The 19,930-nt window shown below is 37.6% G+C and overlaps 1 protein-coding gene across 12 annotated transcripts in view; it reads left to right on the top strand.

Annotated features, from left to right (window-relative positions):
- The window catches only part of dlg1a (discs large MAGUK scaffold protein 1a), a 133,114-nt gene that overhangs the window by 79,554 nt on the left and 33,630 nt on the right, over positions 1-19,930 (top strand). For 11 of the 12 annotated variants that reach the window (XM_077584792.1, XM_077584793.1, XM_077584790.1 and 8 more), the window contains 9 exons: positions 4,022-4,075; positions 9,001-9,051; positions 10,459-10,583; positions 11,137-11,306; positions 13,036-13,172; positions 13,393-13,537; positions 16,184-16,316; positions 19,436-19,592; positions 19,707-19,809. In XM_077584792.1, the coding sequence (XP_077440918.1) occupies positions 4,022-4,075; positions 9,001-9,051; positions 10,459-10,583; positions 11,137-11,306; positions 13,036-13,172; positions 13,393-13,537; positions 16,184-16,316; positions 19,436-19,592; positions 19,707-19,809 (1,075 nt within the window). Of the gene's footprint in view, positions 1-3,180; positions 3,900-4,021; positions 4,076-9,000; positions 9,052-10,458; positions 10,584-11,136; positions 11,307-13,035; positions 13,173-13,392; positions 13,538-16,183; positions 16,317-19,435; positions 19,593-19,706; positions 19,810-19,930 lie in introns of those variants that run through there. The other variant, XM_077584803.1, reaches the window with a different exon arrangement.

Below are 19,930 nucleotides of genomic sequence, written 5' to 3'. Positions count from 1 at the left end.
ATGCCTTGTGAAAATTAAAGTGCACAAAAAAAACTAGCCACCAGATGGTGCTAGAATTGCACAAATGGAAATCAACCTGACATTTTTACAGTTTTAATATCGCAATATCACGATATTGCCGTTATCGTTACACCCCTGCAAAACAGGGCATGTGCTTATTCGATTTCATACAGGCTTATTTTCGATTATAGCTGTTACGAAAAACATTTACCGGTACTACTTCTCAGAATGTGATGAATTAAGAACATTTTTGACAAAAGGTGCAAAGGGTTGCATTGTAATTGTGACTAAATTACCGACTTAGGTAAAGCAATTCTGCTTTATGTATGTTTTCAGCTACTTGCATATTGAAATGAAATTAAAATACAGTGAGCGTACAATATGATCTTCTGTAACCACTCATGTTTAATTAGTCTGTCATTGAAAAAAAAAAGTGGAGTAACAAAAGTGGAGTAACAAAAGGAAATGATTCATGTTATTAGTATATGGCTGAAATACAGAATTCATTATAATGCTGTATAGTCGATGTTACATGTCAACATGCTGTTCAGTAGCAGATTGTATTACCAATCCAACAAGATAGTAATTGTCCTCGTCCAACTGAGCACAGAATGGTGTTCTTCTCTACACAAACTGAGGCATTCATGTCTGTAAATAGTGTTATACTCCTTTTTTTCTCTGTGGTTTCTGGGAAATAGAAAGAAACATATTTTTCTAATGAATTGATTATGAAAATGTGCAGGGAGGTTTCAAGTTTCATTGATCAGCTTGGTGATTAATTTCACCTCCACGAGTGAAAATACAAGCAATTCTTTGACTGTCTTTATGAGGGTATATGTCCAATGTACTTTTTGGGGGGTTCCAAAGGGAAATTCAGACTCGCCACACAAACTGCCACCACCTAATTATGCCCCTAGTAAACCATGACCAAAAAAGTCACATGCACCTTGACACAAAGCACAGTAGAGAGGGAAGTGAGCAATTGCATGAGGTACAGCTGCCCTCCAATACCGGTACTTGATTTCAAGAGGACTGTTGAAAGAGAGTTCAACATTAAAATATGCATTCCAGTGTACATGATGTCCCCATGATGTTGTGTGTTTTCTCCAGGCTCTCCATCTTTGTCTTCCTCCGCATTGAAATGGACTGTGTGCATGTTAGGTTTAGTGAAAACTCTAAATTGTCCTTAGTTGTAAATGGAAGTGTGAGTAGTTGTTGAAATGTGCCTTGTGATCGACAGGCCATACTTTGCCTCTTACCCAAAGTCTCCCGGGGTAGGCTTCAGCTGACTGGTGACTTTAATAAAGAAGAGGATGGTTGAGAAAGAGGATGACGTGTGCTGCCCAATTTTAGGATTTTTTTTAATACTAAATTATGTCAAAAACATTCTATTAAGACACCTGAGAATTGTTTTTATTGTGAAAAACAGTGATTTCTCCCTAATATATTTTGTTTTTACTAAAGCAGAGATTAAAGTTAATTTCTGGTTGTAGCTCAGTGTTCGCTCATCTTAAATTTACCTAAATCCAGTGCTTCTTTTTTTTTGGTACACCCCCCATTCTCATAGGAATAAGAAATTATTTTTCATTTGTCCCTAACATTGTTGTAAGTACACATCTGCAGATGATCCTAACACTGCACTCTCTGACAATGAGATTGCCACTGCCACCTACTGTAGTAAACGTGCACTATAGTACAGCAATAAAACAAGGTTCCCTGAGGTCATGCACAACACCCCCTGGGTATTGCGAGGGAGGAGCGCCCGCTCGCCCGATCAGGGGTCACTTCTCAGTTAAATAGTACTTGGTTAAGACAATAACAAATAATAACATGTTTTACTTGATTTATTAAAATAATTTAAAAAAATATTGCTAATGGTTTAATCTGTGCGAAAAAAAGTAAGATTCCCAAAAATGCAACCACTTGTCTGTTGCTTTGAAACTGGACACCATGACAGGAGATAGGACTGGGTCTGAGTCCTAATTAATGTGATTATCTTGGCAGTTTTAATTTCATTACAGTCAAACTCTATCTGATTAACTAGGAAGGCAAATTAAGTTTCATTACCTATGAGGAAGAAATGGTGAACTGTTGCCATGTAGCATATAGAGTAAGTGTGCATTACAGTTACACAATGCATCTGCCATCTGTAACATTTGACTGTTCTAAGTTTACCTTAATTCAAATGCATGAAATGAAATGGCATGCAAGTTGCAAGTTGTTAGTATTATTCCCTTCGTACAGATTAAATCTGTTTTGTATTGTTTTACGTATGCATGTTTGACATATAGCTGATGTAGCTTCTATTGTTATATATATATCATTTTATCTAGCTCTCCAATTATGACTCATACTACAAACAGGCAATTGTATCATTACAGTAATGACTAATGACTTTTATGACTAAAACATCTGCTGATTAAAATAAATACACTCCTCACCTTTAACTAAAAATAACTTGTGTAGGCAGATGCAAAACAATGATTGTCTGAATGTGTGTCAGTGCTACACTATGACAAGTCAAATAATTTGTTCTGGATGTTCTGTTTATATACCATATTTGTATATTAGAGCGTCTTTAAAAAAACAACAACATGGATTCTCTACCACACACGCACACACGCCCACTGTTGCATAAGTGTGCAGTCTAACTTAGTATCAGTATGTCAGTTAAATCAACAGCTGACTGACCGACTGCATTTTCTCTAAATTATACTTTAATGCACAAATAAATCCACACAGATTCATTCCTTTGTAGTAAATTAATGACTTTGTAAAGATTAGTGAATTTTAAAATGTGAGGTGATGTTAGACCGCTATTGCTCAGGGACACCATTTTCTTTTTAAAGGGGGTGGATATACAAATAAAAAGATATTTTACATTGTTTTAAGGATCATTTCGTACTTTTTTGTGCATTCTGATTTTTGTTTGCATGTAACTGCACCTTCTGCTCCTCATTGCTCTTGTTGAGGGTTGAGGTGGCTCCTCCCACCATGCAACTAATCCCTCTGATCGTCTCTCTTTTTTGGTTCCCATGTGGGATCAAGCGTCCATTCAGCATGACTGACAGATTGGACACATTGTGGACACACACACACACGCACACACACACACACACGCACACGCACACGCACACACACACAGAGAGAGAGAGAGAGAAAGATGAACAAGGGATGTGATGGATGAGAGAGATTGAGATTAGTATTGAGAAATAAATGCTATTCCTGCTTTGTTGCGCGTTAATGGGCAGTTCATTTCGTTTATAGGTTTGTTGGGATGCTGGACAAGTACTGAGCTTCAAATGTCCCTTCATTTGCTGGCTAGTGGATGTTTGGTTTATGGAAGACGACTTCAACGTTGGATTGCATAAATATACTCTGTGGAAAAAGTGAGATGGGGTAAAATAGGAGAGGTATAAATTAAGCAGCTGTGAAGAATGTGATCTATCTAGTACACCAGGAGAATGTGATTGAGTAGTGAGAATTTACTAAGCAGAAAAGAAGGAAAGCCCATGTCTGTATCACCCACTGGTTTCTGATATGTTTGGTATTCAGATAATTGTTGTTTGGGGAAAATGATTGAGCAGAGGTAGACAGGTGACTGCTTGGTTTTATATTGTTTATAGGTGCATACCATGCACTTTGACTAGTCAGTTTGCTAAAATCTAGTGGAGAGTCGTATTTCTAAGTGGCATGTAAATTATGAATGTGAGTAAATTATCTGAAAAGCAGTTGTTTGTTTGTTGAGGGGTCCTCATAAATTGTGTTTTGCATTTTAGCAGTACATTAGTCTTGTCTATTGTAAGAGGTGTGCAGTATGTCATGTGGTGTATGCAGTCGCCTCATGGTAGTAATCTGTAGCAGATGTACTCGGCATGCTGTACCAAAACATGAGAAGAGTAAGTTGTTATCATAGCTCAAAGTGTTTGTCTGTTTGTGTTCATATTGCAATGTTGTTCTGTAAATGGTGAGTTTGTGTCGTATTGTTGAAGTGGATCATTAACTTTGTTCTATTTTTCAGGCCAACCCCCCGCCATTGGTGGTCAACACAGACAGTGTCGACACCCCTCCATATGTGAGTACCAAGTCATATATCATCAGTGTTGCTGGATTTAAAACTACACTAAACAAAACTAAACGCAACACTTTTGTTTTTGCTTCCCTTTTTCGTGGCCCGGACTCAAAGATGTAAAATTTTTTACATACACAAAAGGCCATTTCCCTTGGATATTGTTCACAAATCTGTCTAAATGTAATTTAGGTGTGCCTGTGGCTGGCCACAACAAGTTTTCCAGTTTTATCACACAGCATAATGTCACAGATGTCGTCATAGTGACTGTAGAAATGTCCACCAGAGCTACCATAAGCCATCTCCAAAGGTGGTTTAGGCAATTTGGCAGTACATTTAACTGGCCTCACAACTGCAGAGCACGTGTAACTACACCAGCCCAGGATTACAAGATTGACTAAGACAGCTGCTGCAACAATTAGTTTGCATAACCAAAGAATGTCTGCACAAACTGTCGCCATCGCAGGGAAACTTGTGGTCCTCATTGGTGTCTCGACTTGACTGCAGTCCGTCCTCATAACCAACTTGACTGGGCAAATGTGCACCTTTGATGGCGATTGGCACATTGGAGAGGTGTTTTCTCCATCGATGAATCCCCAGTTTTTACTGAAAACATCCCAGATATTGCATGGCCTGCATACTCACTGATCATGTCACCCATTGAGCATGTTTGGATGCTCTGGATTGGCGTATATGAGAGTGTGTTCCAGTATCCAGCAACTTCGCACAGGCATTTAAAGAAGTGGACCAACATTCCACAGTCCACAATCAACAACTCTATGCCAAGGACAAATATTACACTGTGTGAGGCAAATGCTGGTCATACAAGATACTGACTGGTTTTCGGACTCCCCCCCACAATAAAATAGAACTGCACATTTCTTTCTGAATGCTCTTTTATCGTGGCCAGCATAAGACAACATCAACATCTTGATATGCAACACCTGTGAAATGGGATGGATTATCTCAACAAAGGAGAAATGCTCAATAACACATATTTGTGACAAATATTTGAGGAAAATGGCTTTTTGTGCATGTACAGAAGAGACTAGAGTGTTAGATCTTTGTGTTCAGCTCACAAAAAGTGGGCGCAAAAACAAGTATTGTGTTAATATTTTTGTTCAGTGTATATAAAGTGATTTTTGTCATCCCATTATGTTTGGAATAAAGAATAACACAGACATACTGCACGAACCATTCACAAAAGAGGATATATAATTATAATTGGAGGAGGAGACAGCAATTATGTGTCATTGGCAGTGAAATTATTGATATACTGTAGCTAACTTAAACACAGCTGACATGTGATTGACTGGTAAATGGTGATAATTCCAGATTAACCTAAACTCAGTTGGGGTGGGCTGCCCATCACCTGCCACCCAGAACAGTTAAAAATTGTGCAGAAATTCAAGGGAGTTATGCAACGTCAGATTTAACACTACATGTGAACGACTAGTTTGTTTCATATTTGAATGACAATGGGCTGTGGGAACATTTGCATTTGTTTTATATGTATTCCTACATGCAGTATCACTGCTTCTCTTTTGAGTTATTGTCATTGATAAAAAAAATTCATGTGTAGAATGTTTACATCATGTCCATGTGTACTATTTAAAGATACATTATAGTGTCAACATTAAATATTGTAGTTAATTTCTTCTGGATATGAAGGGTTTTAGAAAATAATGTAATTGCGATTTAATTTTTTCCTCGAACAATGTTGCAAAGTGATTATCATGTATTTGAAATGATAAACAAATGTATTATTTTGGGACATTTCAATAATTTACTCATGGGTCAGGTATAGCGTGCAGAAAGCTCTTGTGGACATGTGTAGTGGATGTCATTGTATTGCATTGCATGCATTCATAAATATGACAACTACATGGGACAATCCCTCTCAATCACTGACTACGTTTACATGCAGTCAATATTCGGGTTACGGTCAGAATTCCGGTTTCTGAAACAATCGAGGTAACACGTTTACATGGGTGGCGGAAAAAGTTACTCCTGTTTACATGCTCATTTGTGCTCGATTGGAATAAACCATTCGGACCGCGACGTGCAGACGTAATTGCGTAAATAACGTCGTTTCTTCTTTTAACTTACTATACGTTCAATAAAAGACATTATATTTATGTCACTCACCACGCTAAATAAAGTAGTCCGTGCGCAATTCGTGACTATATAGACCAAGATTCTTTGCGAATCAAATAAGCAAAGAAGAAGAAAAGAAGACAAAGAAGAAAATAGTGAGCATGTGCACAGCGAAAAACATTGCCCCAATCGATCGAGGTATTCCGAAAGCGTTGATATCAGCAAAAATTCCGGTTATGAAAGGAGTTACCCAGGGCTCTTACTCGGGTTTGTAAAAACACACAGACGCACTCACGATCGGGGGTGCAGCAAGGCGGTTTCCAAATACCCTCGTCACAAGTGTAAGAGCTTGCAGTTTACCTGTATACAGCAAACGTACTTTGCACCTGCCAATCCCAGCAAGTCCATTTCTGCATCTGCAATGTCAAGCACTTGTGTGTACTTCCACCAGCCCTGGTGTTTATGGCAATGATGGGAACTGCTTCATCTGACCATGAATCGACCTTCAAAAATGTTCCAAAAATTCTCATGCACATTTACTGCACTTTGAGCCAGATTTGCGCTGGGCACAAAAATAGGTCATATCTTGTCCAAAGTTTACTTACTTACTTACTTTAACCCCCAGGATCCCTTTCTGTGCATTGGCCAAATGCAGAACCCAAAGTGTGTTTCCGTTTTTGGTAAAGCTATCCGTATCCATCCATGTTCTGTTGTACCAACTAGCTAGCACTAAGCTAGCCTGGGAGTGTCTGTCTCTCCAGTACAACATCCAAGTTTGCAAACTCCCGTCAAAAAAACAGCAAAGTAACAACAAAGGCTTTGATTACAATGCTTAGATGGTCTTTGTTGACTGATTGCCTTACAGATTAACATAATGCTCATTAGCTGACTAAACATTACCATACACGCACACACATTTCCAGGTGTCGCTCTCGAAGAGCGCCCTTCACACGACGCTGTGTAAGCGTCTTCCGTTCTTTAATAATCAGCAGTATAACAAAAGTAGGTTTCAGAAAATGCAGCCATTTCTCCCAGTAGAATCACAAACCATGCTAATCTCATTTCTAAAATAGGGGATCTACTGGTGGTTATGCATCAGTTAAGTAGTTTCCGGAGGTGGACAAAATGGCCATTACATCAGCCCATCATTGATGGATGCCCACCTTTGGGTGAGTGCTTCCACATTTTCGACGAGTGCTTTATGACGCGAAGCCTCGCAAAAATACACGGATTAAGAATGACCGTCAGTACTGAGCTGGATCGACGAACGTAAACCTGCTTCACTCAGTGCTCAGTACAGGGTTGTTTTTTTTCCGAGGCTTTGCGTCTTAAAGCACTTGCCAAAAACACGGAAGCACTCGCTGAAAGTTGAGCATCCGTCAATGACTGTTTTGCCCACCGCTGGGATGTACTGATGCACAGCCATTTTAGAAACAAATGGAAATGGAAATGGAAATCACTTTTGAAGTGTACTCCTGTGCACATGTACATTACTTGTACAGTATGAGTTATGATCTCAATCTAGACAGTGACTACCCTATTGAAATATTTCTGATTTTGCTACTGGGGAGAAGTGCGAGAGTGTCTGTGTGTGTGAGACTCAAAAAAGGAGGTGGAACCTTCATTTTCATGAAAATAGGCTGGCATGAAAATTTTATGGCAAAATTGCAGTCTTAGTGATTTGAAGATGACATTTAACCACATTGTGATGTTTGTTTGATTACAATTAGTCATTCAGGGCTAATTTCTACTACTGGAAAATGGTTAAATGCTTAAATGCAGAAAAAAATATGGGCCCAGATGTCATTTTACTGGTAGCCAGCTGCCACAGCAAATCAGTGTCTGTTGTTGATTTCTGAGTTATGTAATTACTCTGATTGACTGCCTGGAAATCCAGGCAGAAAGATTCCTTTCTGCAAATTTCACTTAGTAATTATAATTGTTTACTTGACATTGTTCACATTTCTTTTAAAAAACAAGAACGTAAATATCATTCCACAGGAGCTTTTTAGGTTATCATTTGCCATTAAACCAGTGCTCCTCAAATAGGGGGGCCGGGCCCCCCAGTGGGGCGCCCAGCAATAGGGGGATTATTTTCTTTGCTGTGTAATTGGACATCCACTACAGTAGATGGCAATGGCAACTCTCATTGTCAGAGAGTACACAAAGAGTATTAGCTCCTCTGCAGAGGTGTACTTTTATAGACAAATGATAACATTTGTAGTTGCGGCGGCGAGTTGGTGGTAAGGGAGTTGGTCGGTGGGCGCCTAACATAAAACAGTAGAACTGCACTAAACAGTAAATGTTGTAGTCTAGAATAAAGAGATTTTTTTTAGGGTTCTATAAACTTTGTATTAGTTGTAGGTAATTTTATTGAATTACTGAAATTATTGAATATGGTGTAATGATTGAAATGTATTGCAAACTAATCTCAGAGGCAGAGCACGGAGACACAGATTGCAGACAAGGAGATTACACAGCCCGTTGGGATGCCATTCGACCACTGTGATAATATGCAGGCAGTGTGTCTCCTATGCGATAACGTTGAATAATTCCATCTGATTTGAGTAGATTAAATGGCAATGAAAAAAAGTCACGCCTGGGCCTGGTCTGTTGGTGCCTTGCTCAAGGGCACCACAGAAACTGGAATCTGAAATGTTCACCTACATATTATGGCCTGCAGTTGACTTGAGAGTACAATGTTTCAAACCTGGGACCGTTTAGTCCCAACTAAATTGAAACTGCACAGATTTTTTATTAGTTTTTTTTAACTGTGTTTCTGTGTCATACTTACAAATGGTATTCTCTCTTTCTCTACGTACTGTCTCAAACAGGTCAATGGAACAGAAGCAGACTTTGAATATGAGGAAATCACTTTGGAGCGGGTAAAGATATCTGGATGCCACCAAAATGTTTTTTCTATAGTTACTACTATACTAAAGTTTCTACTATTCTGCAAATGCATCACTCTTTAATCCAAAACAAATATTGGCAGGAATAATTTTATTTTGGTAGTACTAAATTTAGTGTGAGAGAGATACAGTATTTTGTACCCCCAAAAAAGTTTACAAGTCAGTGAATTGAGTGGTCTGTGTCATATGCTCAACCTGATGCCTCTGCATTACAAAGTTAATCTTTCTATAAGAAATTTGTTTTTATCAAAATGTTTACAAATCAATATTTGATTTTTTTGGTAGTAATGAGAGAAATGTCAGTGTGACTGGGTTGCACAACTTTAGCAATTTGAGACTTTATGTTGCTGAAGAGTTTATTACCTTGTCATATATATGTCTTTTCAATCTTATGTACATATCTTAGACCGCAATTTTTTTTGTCTCTATTCCTCTCACTATTTTCCCCAACTTTCTTTTATTTTTATTTTTTTAAACCTTTCTATTCCTTGTCTATTGTCCTCTACTTTCTTTCTGCGTTCTTCTGTCCCCTCTCTCAATTATACTCTCCTTTGTATCTCCCTGAGGCGGCCTTGCCATCCCTCTCGCTTAGTCTATTCTCCTGTGACCTGGATCTGTCTGCTTGACTGGCTCTGCTTTAAAGACGCTATAGATATACACGCAAACAGGGAACAGAAATTACGCACACTCATACCAATGTCAAGGAATAGAAGAAACATACATTTGCCAAAGAAGTTGTGACATTTGCAAAATCTGTAGAATATTTTTTGTCCAGTATCATTGTGTTGATAATTGTTGTAGTTTAAGTGGAAACTATTAGTAGTAGGGGTGTGAATTGCCTAGTACCTGGCGATTCGAACTGTATCACAATTCATAGGTTACCATTTGATTCGGTACTGATTAATCCAAAGTCAATTATTGTGATTTTTTTAAAACTCAAATTTAGAAAATACTAATCAGTTAACTTGTACATGTACACTGTAAGATTTGTATGAAAATGTACTCAGGCTTAATACTGTGAGCTACTGTATTGAACAGACAGGTTGCAATCTGTTTCATGTTTGAACATAAATATATATTAAATATGAAATAAAATATTAAGGCTTAATGTTCCATCAATATAATATTCTTCCATGCTTAAAATATGAACTCTTACCCTAAGTAAGATGTTTTGTTGAATATTTCAATCAAAAATTGATGTTTAAACATCGGTTCGGCTGCATATTGAATCAATATGAGAATTGTGCGCTGTGATATCATGATGTATTGCTGAATCGATTTTTTTAACACCCCTAATTAGTAGTAGTAGTTGTAGTGGTAGTTGTAGTGTTATTGTAAATAACATTCCTGCTGACATACATTATCTCTGTTTATACATAGGGTAACTCAGGTTTGGGCTTCAGTATTGCAGGAGGGACTGATAATCCCCATATTGGAGAAGATCCGTCAATCTTCATTACCAAGATTATACCTGGAGGGGCCGCAGCCCAGAATGGACGACTCAAGTAAGCACATATACGTGGACACAATTATATTAATTTGACATGAGTCCATAATGGAGGTTTATAGAAAATTATAGGTATTGACTTATTAATTATTGTTGTTATTGTATTATTATTATAATGTGGTTTTCTGCGAGTGACTGCCACCTCTCACCCACATTCAACTGGGATAGGCTCCAGATCATGTGTGACTCAAATAAGGACAGCAGTATAGAAATTGGATGGATTAATGGATTGAATGTTGTTTCAGTGATTTGGGGATAAAGCAATAACATAAATATCCCATCACACCTCAGTTCTACAATATTTAGCTTTCTCAGAAAGAAGTAACGGTATGTTGTACAATATAAGTACACGTCTTGCATTCCTGTTGAAATACTGATTTCAGTCAGGGCTTTGATGTGCATTGTAATTTTATTTGGGGGGGGAATGCAAGTTAAATTAAACATATTTCTCCAATTCATTTGTACTAATTCTTTATTTATACAGCCTCAGATTTGGCTTGAACTCTTTTTACATGTTGTCTATATGCAGTTCATAAACTTTTGTTGTGCAGGGTGAATGATGCTATAGTCCGAGTAAATGAGACTGACGTCAGGGAAGTGACCCACAGTGGGGCGGTGGAGGCACTGAAGGATGCCGGAGGTCTCGTCAGACTGTGTGTACGACGCAAGAAGAGCCTTACTGATAAAATATTGGATTTCAAGCTAGTCAAAGGACCTAAAGGTGAAGAAACACTACTAACACACACAAACGCACAAAGTAGTTGTTGGTATATATCGCACATACTGAAGTTCTTTAGAAGCAGGTTTGGTTTACATACATTTTTGATCTCTGGTTATGGCGTTCAAACATATCCTCCATCAATTTTTTGTAGATATATACATACACTCAAAATGTAATCATTGGAAAATCTAAAATGAAAAAAAAAGTCCAGTCTGTTTGATGTCATAATTTACGGAAGCGTATTGCACTCACTTGAAGAAAAAAAAAATCCTGTTTTTTGGACTAATTTTTGGGGGGAGCTTTGTTTTTTTGAGTATTTTTTTCTGTTTTTTTGAATATTTTTTTCCCTGTTTTTTTGAATATTTTTTGTTTAAAAATATATATATTTTCCTCCTATATTTTTTTCTGTTTTTCTGAGTATTTTTCCGTTTTATAAAATAATTATTTTTCTGTTTTTCTGAATATTTTTTTAAATTTTTCTGAATATTTTTTAAAGGGGTTTTCCCTCAGAAATTAGAGCACAAACCACAATACAGTATACACAATTCCTTTATTGAGAGCCAGTAAGTAAACATGACCATCTTATTGCATATGGAGGTATACGGGAAAGAGTCTGCAACAAGTCACTTGGAGTTCAGAGGTAAAAAAAAAAAAAGAAAAAAAAAGTAAAAAATATATATTTTTTCTGTTTTTTGGAATAATTTTTGCATTTTTTAAAAATAATAATAATAATAACCCTCTAAATCTATGTTTGGATTAGAGGACCACAGTTGTTAGTGTTTAATTTGGGACTGCTCTCTTCTGTTGCAGTTGACCCGTTTTATGCATTTTCTGGGACTAGCTAATGTGAGATTTTTTTCCAATAGCACACTTTAAGTATATAAAGTATTATCAATCGTAAAACTATCTTTAGTGGCATTTCTAATGGATGGATGTTCTGACTGTGTTGGCATTAAGTGAGTTTTGGAGAGTGAAGGGGCTTCTGGCATGAGTAAGGTTAGTTCTCTCACCGTAGGCCACATGGCAACAAGTGTCACTTTATAAATACATAATATAGCTGGTAATTATTCTACTGTAGGAAAATAGGGACTTCTGACTAAATTTACCACAAAACCGGACGTTGTCTAATTTTTCACTTCACACATTTAGGCTTACAATGAAGCCAACATTATTGTCTCAGATCTCATTGTGTGGTGGAATACTGTAAAAACATAGCTGATCTCAATGTCCTAAGGTGGGGTTATAAAACATGTATTTCAGTTGGAAGAAGGTCTCAAGAGCTGAAACTTAAGTAACAAGGAAAATAATACTGATATATAATAATAATAATAATAATAATAATAATAATAATAATATTCTAAGAGAAGAAGGACAAGCAGATGGGACTGGCTTGTGAGGAACAGTCAGTATAATCAGTACATACAGTATTTTACTTCCGCTTTTTTGATGCTTGAGGAGTAATTTTGGTTCCGGCTTGACACATGAGAAGATGCCACGTTCCTCTGGAACATTGTAGTTTAATTCATGCATTTCAAATGTTTTTTGTTTGTTGTTTTTTTTTCACTCACTTTTATCGCATGTTTGCATTGTGCTGCTTTTTAAGTATGAGATTTGATATAAATGTTTGATACACATGACTGCAATTTATCACATTTAAATCATTCATAATTCAATTTCCGTGTTTATTTTGAAAAACATTCATACTCAAGTGTTGATTATTTCTTCTCAGGGTTAGGATTTAGTATAGCAGGTGGAGTTGGAAATCAACACGTTCCAGGTGACAACAGCATTTATGTGACAAAGATCATTGATGGGGGTGCTGCACAAAAAGACGGACGGCTGCAGATAGGGGACAAACTCGTAGCTGTAAGTATATTTTTGTGTTACTCTGTCCAATGTGTCCTCTCTTGCTAACTGATTTTATTCCATAAATTGAAACTTAACACTTAACTTTCCATTCATATTTGTAAAGCATGATAGTCATTATATGTATACAGTACATTATACACAGCATGTGTATAATACAGTATATATATTTCTCAGTTGAATTGCTCTGATATTGTATGTTTTCTTAATGTGTCTCCAGGTAAATGCCACTTCTTTAGAGGAAGTTACTCATGAGGAAGCAGTTGCAGCCCTGAAATCAACCTCTGATATTGTTTATCTACGTGTGGCCAAACACACCGCTCTCTTTATCAATGAAACCTTTCCTCCTCCTGATGTCACAAATTGTAAGTATATGCATTTTTGTATGTTTTGTTTAATGCAAATACATTTTGAGAAGCAGGTACGCAGAAGCTGAAATAATAGCAATTCTACTTAAGTCCTGTAGATGTTTTTTAAACCATTGTCAAATTTCTTGTGACAAGCTAGCCCTGCTTGAATGGCTGCCATTAACGTTAGCGCATGCCTACTATAACATGTTTTGCATTTAGGTTATAGCAGAGCTTAATGCTCTTTGGTTTGAAGAAAAGTCTTTGTTGCACTATTTCCACACTTCATGCTGTTCTCCACGTATCCACTTTATGTCACTCGATCAATGCTATCAGCGTGTGATGAATTAGTAACTAAGAAAAGTTATTTATCGCTTGGCATGAAGAAATAGAAAAGTGTGATTAAATGAATTTTTCTTAAGCATTATCATAACTGACTTTTTAGTTTAGAAACTAAAAAGTATTTGGCATATTTCTTACACAAAGGATTAATAGCATAATTAACTGTCCTGTTGATTAAAAGCTAAAAAGCCAAAATAATTAAAAAAAATAGACACATGACTCAAACTCCTTACACGTCCGTTTAAACAGTCCATCAATCAGGAGCATGCATTTGCACAACAAAATTTGCATATACTACTGATAGTAGCTTGGCTGCATGGCTCAAGGAAGCAGCCAACCATGAACAAGCGTGAAACGGGCCAACCAATCAGGAGCGTGGGTTTTCACAGCAAAATTTGCATATGCTACTGATAATAGCTTGTCTCCGTGGCTTGGTTGGAAGGAAAATGTTGAGTCTCTGCCCAGAAAAATCCCGGGCAGGCCAAAACAAATCCTTCGGACCATACCTTTAAAGAAAGAAAAACACTATATAAAGCATTACTTTATATTTATGGTCTAACATAAATATTTTAAAAACAAACTAATTAAACTGGCCGTTCAAGCCTTTAGACTATTTGCTAAATCCACTGTTGTTCAAAAAGTGGATTTAGTGAGTCTAATGTTAGTCTATCTTGGGTATTGTAGTCCCAAAGCAATCAGTTTGCTAGCATAATTAATATGTCTCCTTTTAATTATGTGATTAGCATACCAAGTCAATCACCATCTTCACCAACTTCACTCATTAGAGTCGCAAGTGTGCTGGAGGCTATCCCAAATGATTTCAGGCAAGTGACTGGGTAGACCCTGGACTAACCACCAGCCGATGATCGCATCACATACAAAGTATAGTAATTTTCAGTCTACCACGCCGGTTAAAATACATGGACAAAGATCCCATGGTCAATAACAATCAGTGTTGAGAATAATGACGACGGTGTTACTTTTTCAGTAGTGGAGCAATGCAATTAATTAATTTTCCCATCTTTAGAACACCGTTACTGATAATGTAAAGTGGCTTGTTACTGTCATTATCAAGGGCATATGTCATGCAGTACGACATACATTTTTTTTAGGATAATCAGTGCTTTAAGTGGTACAAAGTACCCGCACTTCTCAGTTTTAGCCTCTAGCGTACTGGCACTTTTTATGGCGTACCAGGACTTCATACAGCACAAGTCTCTGCCGTTAACGGCTAGTATAAACATTGACATCGCGCCATGCGCACTGATAACAATCCTGTTCATTGGAATCAGCTGTGTTGGAGGAGGGAAACCCCTAAAACCTGCAGGATTCTGGTCCTCGAGGAGCGATTTTGCCCACCCCTCACTTAGACGTAAATAAATTTAAAAAAAAAAAAAAAAGCTTCATAGACACTGAAATAATCTCTGGGCTTTTATGACAATTCATCTAACAAAACATGGCATGAAATTCTTTACAAACTGGGTTGGTACACATACAGAAAATTAAGCCTAATTACGCAGGTTTCCCACATTATCTTTGGCTAGGTAGCTTAACAATATTGGAGTTATAAGGCTACCCAACGGCATTTGCCCTAAGATCTACTTTTCAAGCAGCAACATCCCGTGATGGACCTTTTTTTTTAATATCAGGGACAAGTTGCAGATGTGCATTCATCTACTGTAGGTTTGTAATGGCTCCTACATCCACTATTAGTGGTTGTTATGTGGCAGCGTCCACCTCGGAGATTGTACACACACGACACGTCTCCAGGCTAGACGCGCCCACCTGTGAGCTATAAAGTCTAGGCCGCCGATGCAGCTCAACACACTATTTTCCTCTGCATGACTCCCACTACTCTTCCTCTGATTGGCTCATCAGTCCTCATGCCTAAAGCCAATCTAATCGGCGAAGGCAGGGGGTACCAGTCAATTTTAGGCAGACGAGGGTGTGTCATGCCGTCACCATCCTTGAAGAAAACATGGGTAATCTGGCTGACAGATATTGCTGAACGGTGCGCATCAGGGGAAATTTAGAGAGGGGTATAGGCAAAGCTGAGTGAAAAAGAAGTGAGTTAATATCATTTAATTTTTGGAAGAAGTAATTTTTAACTATAACTAATTACTTTTTTAAAGTAACATGCCCAACACTGATCGCAACACAGTACCAAAATTATGTATAAACACTTTAATACTTTTGATAAAACAGTTTGAGATGATCAAAACTCTTCAACAATATTAGTTAATGAGAATGGGCTAAACTAAACACTCTGTATAAGTAACTCTTAACACTATCTGACAGTACGATTATGATCTCCCCCCTCAGCTTACCCCCCACATCAGGACAATCACATAAGACCTGATATGAGCGGGAGCCAGTCTGTTAGCCCTGCCCCACTGACCACGCCCAGATACTCGCCAATGCCCAGGTCCATGACTGGAGATGATGATTTCACAAGGTAAGCAACATGTAATTTCATGTTGTAATGGAAATATATATACATTTTATTCATTGTTTTAAAACACAATTATTTTGTGATGTTAAGGTCTTTTTATATCTCTCCTAGAGAGCCCAAATTCGCTGCCTGACCTCTGGTCGCCCTGGTAAAAAGGCTGTGGTGTATGTGCGTGTGTTTGGGTGTGTGCATGCTTGCATATTTGGCAGATGGCAATCAGAATTTCTATCTGGCATGTAAACTGAGGTCACATACGTAGACACATGCACATTCACTCTCAGTGCGGCGCTACTATCTTTAATCCATTTTAATGGAAGGATTACAGCCTATCACAATCCCCGTCACTCTACTGGCGTCACCGTGGTTACCAGAATATGACTCCTTCCGTCATAAGACTTTTGGCCAATCAGAATCTTTTCAGTATAATAAATATGATAAGCTGCAGACTGACTGCAGGATGGTCATTTTGATGTCTGCCCTTTTTTTTTGTGGTTTTGAATTTTGTGGTTGTGGCTATCTTATTGTCATCTTATGTTATTTCTCATTTGCTGTCTTTCTGATTTGATTGCTTTGTACTGTAACTACTGTATGTATATATAAATATAATATGTGTGTATGTATGTTGGTACTGTATGCATGTATGTATTAACATTGTAGGATTTTTAAAGAATGTAAGTTATGGTGGAAAATAAGTATTTTGTCACCTACAAAAAAAACAAGGGCTAGTTTGGGTTTAGGGATGAACGATTATAGAAAATAATGAAAGACAAAGTATTGAAAAATGTGTTTACATGTTTTTGTGTTTGAGCAAGTTAAAAAGCGGTTGTGGGTTCGATCCCATGCCATTGTGACCATGACGAAGTATCCTTGAGCAAGATACTGAACCCCGAGTTACTCCTAATGCTACTCATCAGTAGGTGAATGAGTAGTTGAATGTAAAGCACTTTGAGGGCCTTGCATGGTGGAAAAGTGCTAAAGTGTAGGGAAAGTAAGTACCATCTTATAATGACGTAACATTTTCCGATTTAAAAAAAACAATAGCATGTATTACAAGTGGCAGCGGCACCTCATCAGTGAAATGAGTAATAATAATTTTGTCCATCTTAATTTTCATTCATGAACCAATATCATGTATTACAAGTGGCAGCGGCACCTCATCAGTGAAATGATGAGCAATAATAATTTTGTCCATCTGAATTTTCATTCATGAAATTGAACGGCAATTTATGGCTACATGCAGACGTATTTATCCTCAAAACAGATGAAAATGTAGCAAAATGCTTCTATTTTCGAGTAATCTGAACGGAGGATGTGTTTTGACTGGTCACCTCTCAGTAGTGTCAACATCAGTCAGTCGAAGTCAACACTCAATAATGTTTAGTAGTATAGATATATACGTATATATATATATATATATATATATATATATATATATAAGTATAGATACTTGCCTCAAGGTCTCATGAGACGGAAAGCTCACAAAAAATTATGCTACCTGTACATCAGAAGACATTGAGATTTGGAAAAGACCCATAACTGTCATAACTGCCCACAATTAAAGATCAAGTTATAGAGTTTTTAATCACAGCCATGCCTCAGACTCAGATTTTACAAAACTGAATCAGAGACCATTGAAATACTAAAAAGTAATAAAAAAAAAAAAAAAAAAAAAAAGGAAAGTATTAAAAATCAAGGATTGACTTGTGTCCTTCTGTCACAATCATAACCATATAGGCATTTAAATTACCTACGCTTCAGTTTCTTTGCTTCTCAATGATGATCTGATGGCATAAATTGCTCATTTTGCAGTGGTCCCTTAAATTTTTCCTACAGCTCCATAGTAAGTAGTACTATACTGTGTTGATACTGTGATGATCTGTGAAGGATGATTTCTTATCAAAAGTCAAATTTGTTTTATGGTTTATGGTTTTATGGTCTTATTTGAATGCAGTCCATTGTGAGACTTAAGTCTGACAGGGGACGGGTTCCCTGGTTATCGAGAGCCACTGTCCTGCCTGTTTTCGATGTCTCTTTACACCAACACACCTGAGTCGATGAACAGGATCATTATCAGGCGTCTACAGAGCTTGCTGGTGAGCTGATCATTTGAGACAGCTGTGTTGGAGGTGGGAGACATTGAAAACAAGCAGGGCATGGCTCTCGAGGGCTGGGTTCATACAGTATACAGTACAGTACTACTGGGGAAAATGCTCCATGGTGTGACGCATTACTATTGCTACAAGACCATGATACAATACTGACATCTACTGGGCAACACGTAGAGTTATATATTGTCTTCAATGTAATGCAGGGTTTTTTACGTCTAAGATGTTCAACCCCTGGGCGTTATTTTATTTTGAAATGGCTTGGTCAGAACCAACAAAAAGCCCAAAAATGGTCAAATAACGCCCAGGGGTTAAGAAAACTCTCTGCACCACTATTTAAATTACATGTGTATTTAATGAAAGAGACTAAGATGAATAATATTTAAACTTTCCCCATCTTTTTCAGTTAACACAAGGTGTCATATTTTAACAAGTGGAAGTAAAAATAAACTTGGTAATGGATTAGTACAAGTGTGTACGCCCTCATAAACGGGGATTTGGCTGTTTCTAGAAATTCAATTGTATAGCGCTTTTCTACCCATTAAGGATCTCAAAGCTCTTCACACTTATGGTTTTGACATGGTCTCAAGGGCCGGGGATCAAACCCACAACCTCTGAACTGGGAGACGACACACTACCACTGAGCCATAACCAACCACATTCAGACTCATGTGAAGTGGGAGCCAGCAAACACACCAGCGTCCATGTACCATGCCTCTTACCACAAAGTTATACTAACTAGGCTTTTTATACCCACTGTATGTAGGATTTCAGTTTTACTTTTTTATATTGTAATACCTGTTGTCCTCCCTTCCCATCTTATATCCTCTTATCCTTTTTTTTTTTTTGTATATGTTTAACCTAGCTTTACTATTAGATTATACACATGCATATTTGGTGGGCTCTCATGACTGTCATGATTAGAAATGAAAATACGTATATACACAACTTAATCATGTAGTTTCGACCAGACATGACAAGTTCATTCCTTTTACCCTGTGGATTTATGTTCACCAGGGAGCCGAGGCGTGTGATACTCCAACGAGGGTCTACAGGTCTTGGTTTCAACATCGTTGGCGGAGAAGATGGAGAGGGAATCTTCATCTCCTTCATTCTGGCTGGAGGTCCAGCTGATCTTTGTGGGGAACTCCACAAGGGTGACAGGATCCTCTCGGTATGTGTTACATACTGTATTTCTACAACTCTTTACAATACATTTCATTCATACCCAGATATTGCTTTAGCATTCGGATATTTGATTATTGAAATTATCTATCTGTGGATCTAGGTGAATGGCGTTGACTTATCTACTGCAACACATGAGCAGGCTGCTGCAGCTTTGAAGAACGCGGGACAAACTGTCACCATTCTAGCACAGTATAGACCAGAAGGTGAGTGGTACCAAATATAGTGCTGGTTGAAATGTGTAAAACTGTTTGGAAAAAACGAGTGTTCAATTTGTCAAGGATGGAGTTTATTAGTAAAGAGGACATTCGAAACAGCTTCTCTGAA

Source organism: Vanacampus margaritifer, chromosome 13, assembly GCF_051991255.1.
Source record: "Vanacampus margaritifer isolate UIUO_Vmar chromosome 13, RoL_Vmar_1.0, whole genome shotgun sequence".
In the NCBI taxonomy this organism is placed as follows: domain Eukaryota; kingdom Metazoa; phylum Chordata; class Actinopteri; order Syngnathiformes; family Syngnathidae; genus Vanacampus; species Vanacampus margaritifer.
Note: the sequence above shows the minus strand (reverse complement) of the source record. Positions and strands in the feature narration are given on the sequence as shown.